Genomic DNA, 6,332 nt, shown 5'->3' with positions numbered 1-6,332 from the left:
GGTGAATACCAATCGAGTCAGCTGGATATTGTATGTGGAGTGCCTCAGGGTTCTGTTTTGGGACCTAAATTATTTATATTATACATCAACGATATATGAAAGGTTTCTGAATTATTTATGTAGAGATACTGCTTGCAAACCAGTGATGGTAAGATGATGTCAGGGGGTAGGACTGGATAAGTCTGACTTCTTCCTACTCCATTTAAGCATGTACTACGTATAAGCAAATTGATATTGGATTAGTATTTGTTGGATATGTGTAAAATTATGTGTGTTGTCATATCAACTGTCTTTACATGCTTGAAAGAATAAATCAAATCAAAACATAACAGCACACACAAAGAGGACAGAGATAAATGAGAGGTTACCAGGGGTCTATGAAGAGGCTTGAATGCTCCTTAAGAAAGCTCTGGTTTCCTGGCCAAATTACAGTGGTTCTTGAGGAGGCATGGAGTCTTTGAGTGGACTCCAGGGATCCAGATATCTCTAAGGAAGTTCAAATGCTTTATGATGAGGTTTCAGGTCCTGGAAGAGATTACAGTGGTCTCTGAAGACTTGTAGTGATCTTGAGTTGGTTTCTGTTGTCTAGACAAGGTAATAAATAAATGGTTCTTGGGGAAGTTCCAGGGATTCTGAAGGAGGATATAGTGGTCCTTGATATGGTCCCATAGAAACTTTAGTACATTTCCAGAGGTCCCTGAAGGGGTTGTTCTTGAGTGAGTATTGACACATTGGCTTTGTTTAGAGTGGAACTGTTTGTGATCATGCGACTTCTGAAAAGCAGTCAGTGAACTAAATATTGACAGTCAGTAAATACCTCTGGGTGCTTCTTAAGCAACAGACTTGTTTTCCACTTCTGTATGTGTTAAATACAGAAGATTACAGCTTTGGAGTTGTTGCAAGGCACTTTTAACAGAGCCAAGTAGTGAATGGTTAAACATGTTGTTTAGTAATATTAGCTAATATTGAGGTCAGATGAAGATACACTGTGTTACTATAGACAAAGCCATTATGACACATTTGGATAAAAACCATGAAACCCTGTGCAAAATTAGTGCCAGTCCATCAAGAATGCAAACCTGTTGGTGGCGCAAAGGGATGCCACTGCCACTGTCATCACTGAATCTTGAATATCTTTAGCAGTCTTTACAACAATCCATCCAATAGTAAAGATATTTTAGTCTGAAGAAAAGGGTTGGACCGACTGACCTGCAGTGCCCCCCGCAGAGCCACGTCACTGGCATGGCTAAAGTTTATCAGCTAATATTTTTTGTCATAGTTTTTGTTTACAAAAATTATACAATAAATTATTAATAGCTAATAATGATGTTTGATAAATAATAAGTAACAAGTCATTTGTTAAAAATTTGAAGTAATTTGCCACGTACTATTCAATAGTACCTAATGCTTGTCATTACATCGCCACTTGTCTTTGGACCCCATGTCGTTTATAACAGCAACAGTAGTGAGTTTATTGTCCACTGTGGAACCACATGCTGCATCATCTTTTTCTCCACAGCTTCAAAATCCATTTCTGCTGCAGTGAGCACAAAAATCCACAGTTTTCAACAGCTTTCTGTTTATCTGTCCTCACTCTGCTTCCTCCTCCATTCTCTCCCCCTCACTGCCCTTCCTCTCTCACCTCTGCACTTGTTGTTGCTTCTTCTTTCCCTCCCAGCCCCTCCTCAAGTTATTCTCTATTTTCTTTTGATCTCATTACACAAGAAAGACAACTTTGTGTTTCCTTGTTCTCGTACTTTTTTCATCCTCCCTCTCCTGTCTTTCACTTTTCTTCCTACCATTTCTCTTTCAGTATTTTAGTTGCTTCATTCCTCGGTATCTTCTAGCTAACAACTCTTATCACCTTCCATCCTCCCGCCCTTATTTGCTACTCACTCTCTTTTGCTATCTCTCCCCCCACCTCCCCCTTTTCCTCCCTTCTCTCTCATTACAATCTTGATGTCAACATTTACCATCCAGACTGAGCTGGACCAAGGTTGTTTACTTCATGCTTTTATCATATGGTGGGATAATGATACTTAATTGCTTCATTTGCTTAACAACCTTGGGTTCAGGGGCCAAAGCAGCACAACCCTATTTGATGTGCCAGTCTCAGACAGGAACTGGAGCAAAGATACGGACCATGGGGTGGTAGAGTCAGGACCAGTACAGTCTGTTCAATGTGGTTTTGATGAAAAAGAGAGGCACAGAGCAGTTGCTTCAGTCAGGGTTGCATATTTTTCAAAGAAGACAGTGAACTGCAGCATTAGAGACTCAGTAGATTTAGAAAAAGGAGGTTCATTTGTGTTAGTTTTGAGCAGAAGCAAAGTAAGCTGGAGAGGAATTTTAGGTTAAAGTGTTAAAAAGTACAATCAGGAGAATATGGCAGATGGAGATGGCTGAAGGATCAAGAGGTAAAGTGAAGTTTAGTAGAATGCAATAGGGCAGATTCAGTAGAGGGTAAGAGGTTTATATGAAAGCATGTAAGGGAATAGCTGAGTAGGTTTTCTTGGAGTCCTCTAGATGGAAACACAAGAATAAAGGGTGTGGAAATGGACCTTTCTAGAATTTTCTAGGAGAAGAAGAAGACATTAGAAAAGTAGAGTAAAACAGAGCAGAACTAGAATAAACTGGACTTTGAATTGAGCCATGGAGCTGCTGGAAGTGTTTTATCGGAGGAAGCTGAGGAAGAAGCAGAAGAAGGCAGAGCTGGGCCGGTCAGACGGGGCACTGTGCCGGTCACCGTCAGAGGCCAGCGCCAACAGCCTGGCGACGGGTCTCATCTCCAAAGTCCTCAGGTTCACCTCCAGGTAAAACAGGTCACATGTTTAGTTTATTCAGTTGGAGTTGTTCAGGAAAAAAGGTCAGATGAAAGTTTGTTTGAGTCAAGAAAGTGGGGGTTATTTGAAATGAGACTTTGGCTGTTTTCCATAATAATACACTTAAGAAAAGAAGTTTAGCTCCACATGTCCAGAGCTGGCAATCAATAGTGGAAACAAACACAGAACCCATGACGAGCACTATTCAGCATTAGGTTCCTATAATGGAAAAACCCGATTAGTCATGACACTGATGATGTGGACATGATATTTGTGATTTGTGTGTGATCTTTGTTTTTGAAATGTCCTTTTTAACTTTGCTTGACCTTTGCAACCCTAAAGTTGCTAAGGCAACTAAACCTTAGTATCTGTGAAATGTACATGGAATTGGTGACTTTGACAGAGACCTACATGGTTTTGATGACTTTGACATGACCCTGATAAATACTATAGGGTCCAATTAACACAAAAATGTTTATTTAATTGTTTGCTTTGGTGTGGTTTTAGGTTTGGATTTGACTTGAATTTGATAAATTAAGCACACAGCATCCTACCTATGCCAGTCCCCCGGAGCTAATGGAGAGGGGAAATATCAGCATGTAAGAGTGATGATAACATGTTGAGGTATTCCAGTCATGTCCTGTCATTACCCATGATCCTGTGGTTCAGAGCTATGCAAGATTTTATATCGCTTATCTCCTATTTGCTCAGATAAAATCTTTTCCTGTTTATATTTACGGATAAATGCAGAGCTGCAAAACTTGTCAGATATGACATTCTCTTGTGCAAGTTCAGTGCATGTACAGATTGGGTGAAGTTGTTCTTATTCAGTCTGTTGCACGCCTCTTTGCACTGCACATTTGTAGTGTAACTACAGAAATGAAAGCAAGAGAATATTATTGAAGAGCCCCAGATGGTCCAGTGTAAGATGGTACAGTGTAAGTCAGAACACTTAACTTCCAAGCAGTTTTACAAAATCATATGTATAAAAAGTATTTGAAGAATACATTTTTCCCTTCTCATATTTTCTGATTTTATTAATATACTGTGGCCTGGATGGAAAGCTTTGGTGGGCCGGATGTGGCTGTCAGTTGATGATCCATGCAGTAGTCATTATCATACCTTAGCATAAAGACTAGACACAAGGGAGAACAGGTTAACACATTACTTCATATAATGTGCACAAACTTCAAGTCCAGCAAACAACAGTTTGGTTTAATGCTGTTTGCCGTTTTATGTTTTACGGGCTATATGTGCTGGACCATTTTTTAGGCTGGATCAGTAATTAACATTTTTTAAGCTAAATGGGTGTTTTATAAAATAACAGAGCTGTTAAGGCTGACTGACCAGAAGTGTTACATTTTACCTCCTCTACACATTTTAACAATCTTTTGTGATCTTTTTGAATCCAAATGTGTTTAAACACAAGTTCGCTCTTTGCACTGTAACCCAACAGACGCAGTGTGCCGGCGTCTCGTCCTCACTCTTGGCATTCAGCAAAGCTCAGTGAAGCTCGACAGGAGTTGGAACAGGACAAGATGGATGCAATAAGCAGCTCCTGGCACAACAGCTATCATGCTAGGTGAGTGTCCAAAACCAGATCTGATTATACACTGGTAGATTAGCCAGGTAGCAGTTGCAATAATAATTTGAAATAAATTAGGCAAGGTTATGCTTCTTCTTTCATTGTGGTGATTTTTGTATATTTTCTGTTTTTAATTTTTGACATCAAAGTGGGGGTAGTAACAGGATTCAAACTGAGGGAGCCCAAAATAAACTACGACCAACTGGAGAATCACTGAAATCTTTTTTTCAGTTTGATTTTGAATTTCTGAGACACTGTAACAGGAGAAACTTGGGCACTCAGCTCATTTTTCACCATAGAAATTCCAAAGAACTTATGATATTTGAGTGTAGTATGACTTGTTCAACTGGTTACAGAAAAAACTGAGCTGAGCTGGTAAATGGTTTTATGCAGAAGGTGATGCAGCAGCTCTGGTGTTGGAATTCTGTAAAGCAACAGGTCAGTTATTTCTACATACAGTCCACCTTACTGTTACTGCTGTAGCTCTGGGGGATGTGTGCAGCTTGACAGCATTTTAAATTGCATTGCATTGCACCCTCTCGTTGAGTTTCTTGGTGCCACTGATTCTTCAGGTGTACTGGTACTCCATCAGCATACGTTTAGCTTCTTGTTTAGCTGAATGTATTTTGAAGCCACGGAAGGATGAAGCCAGCAACGTTACATATCTTGTGCCTGAAAAGGGCTAGGGATTTTGGATTTCCACTCAGAGGGTCAAAGGTCATGTCTTCAGACAGAGATATAGTATTTCATATCTTATCTCTGTCGAACAGACACCAGTCTCCTTTCTTGACATTAAACACAACCTGCCTTGTGCTTTCAGCTCCCAGATTAAAGTCATATGCAGTTTTTACTTTTTGTTTTTGACTTTTTAATGGGACCTAAGTTATGTTGAATGTACACCCAAAAGATGACAGGAGAATAACAATTCTGCACTACAGGAAGGATTATGACAAGCAGAGTAATTTATACAGTAGCTTCATAGTATTTCTTTGGAATTAATGGGCAACATAATGATAACACAGCACAAGTGTGTTAGCCTTGGTAACTTTTTGGATATTGAGGGCATTTTCTAAAACTAGTACATTTTGGAAAGTAAGGACCTTTTTTAGAAAATGAAGACATTTTTGGAAAGGCAGGACAGTTTGAAGAATAAGAAACATTTAGGAAAAGATTGGGGAAGTTAGGACATCCTCAGAAACTAGGGACACGGGATGTTTTGGGAATTGAGGGCATTTTAGAAAGTAAGGATATTTCTTGAAGATAGGGACATTCAGGGAAATGAAGACTTGAAGTGACAATCTTTCAAAAAATGAATAACATTTTTCAAAAGTTAGGACATTTTGCGGAACTGAGGACATTTTAGAAAAATCATTCACAGGGCTACTTCATTTAAAGATAAAGATTAGAAGTGGGTCAGATTCCGGTTAGGTTCAGGTGCTAAAATGTCAATGAGGACCTCACAAGTTTGGGGCTCAAATGTTTGGGTGTGTGTTTGTATATGTGTGTTGGTGGACGGGGCATTGACGTGGATGCCTGCAGAGTTCCTGATCCCCCTCCCCCTCTGGGTCTCCCAAGCAACAGTACCACCCAGCCACGCACACACACTCACTCTTGCTCATTGTGTCCTGTCAGTAAAGCCTGGATCCAAATAAAAGTTCATTGTAATATTTTGCAGTTCTGCTATAGTGGGTCTAACACACAGTCAGACGGAGGCAGACAGTTCAGCTGATAGAGGACAGTGAAACAAAAGTTAGACAGCACAGAAGGAGAGCTGTACAAAGAAACAGTCTGTCCTCTTTTCCAGAGTAGCAACTGTGTTCAGCTGAAAGACTTGGTGAGTCAACCTGTGACGTAGACACAGACGCAGACACACAAATTTACATTCCAGTCAGTTATCTAGAGTGAGGTAACTGCAGATTCAGCACGAA

General features: G+C 39.9%; 1 protein-coding gene across 2 annotated transcripts in view; it reads left to right on the top strand.

Annotated features, from left to right (window-relative positions):
• Nucleotides 1-2,391: 2,391 nt before the first annotated feature.
• Nucleotides 2,392-6,332, top strand: part of shroom3 (shroom family member 3) — a 26,402-nt gene continuing 22,461 nt past the window's right edge. For both annotated transcript variants that reach the window (XM_020601135.1, XM_020601134.1), the window contains exons 1-2: nt 2,392-2,810; nt 4,276-4,401. In XM_020601135.1, coding sequence (XP_020456791.1) covers nt 2,650-2,810; nt 4,276-4,401 — 287 coding nt within the window. In that variant the 5' untranslated portion in view covers nt 2,392-2,649. The remainder of the gene's footprint in view (nt 2,811-4,275; nt 4,402-6,332) is intronic.

Source organism: Monopterus albus, unplaced genomic scaffold (assembly GCF_001952655.1).
Source record: "Monopterus albus unplaced genomic scaffold, M_albus_1.0 scaffold50.1, whole genome shotgun sequence".
In the NCBI taxonomy this organism is placed as follows: domain Eukaryota; kingdom Metazoa; phylum Chordata; class Actinopteri; order Synbranchiformes; family Synbranchidae; genus Monopterus; species Monopterus albus.
The sequence above is the reverse complement of the archived record's forward strand: the minus strand, read 5'-3'. Positions and strand labels throughout refer to the sequence as shown.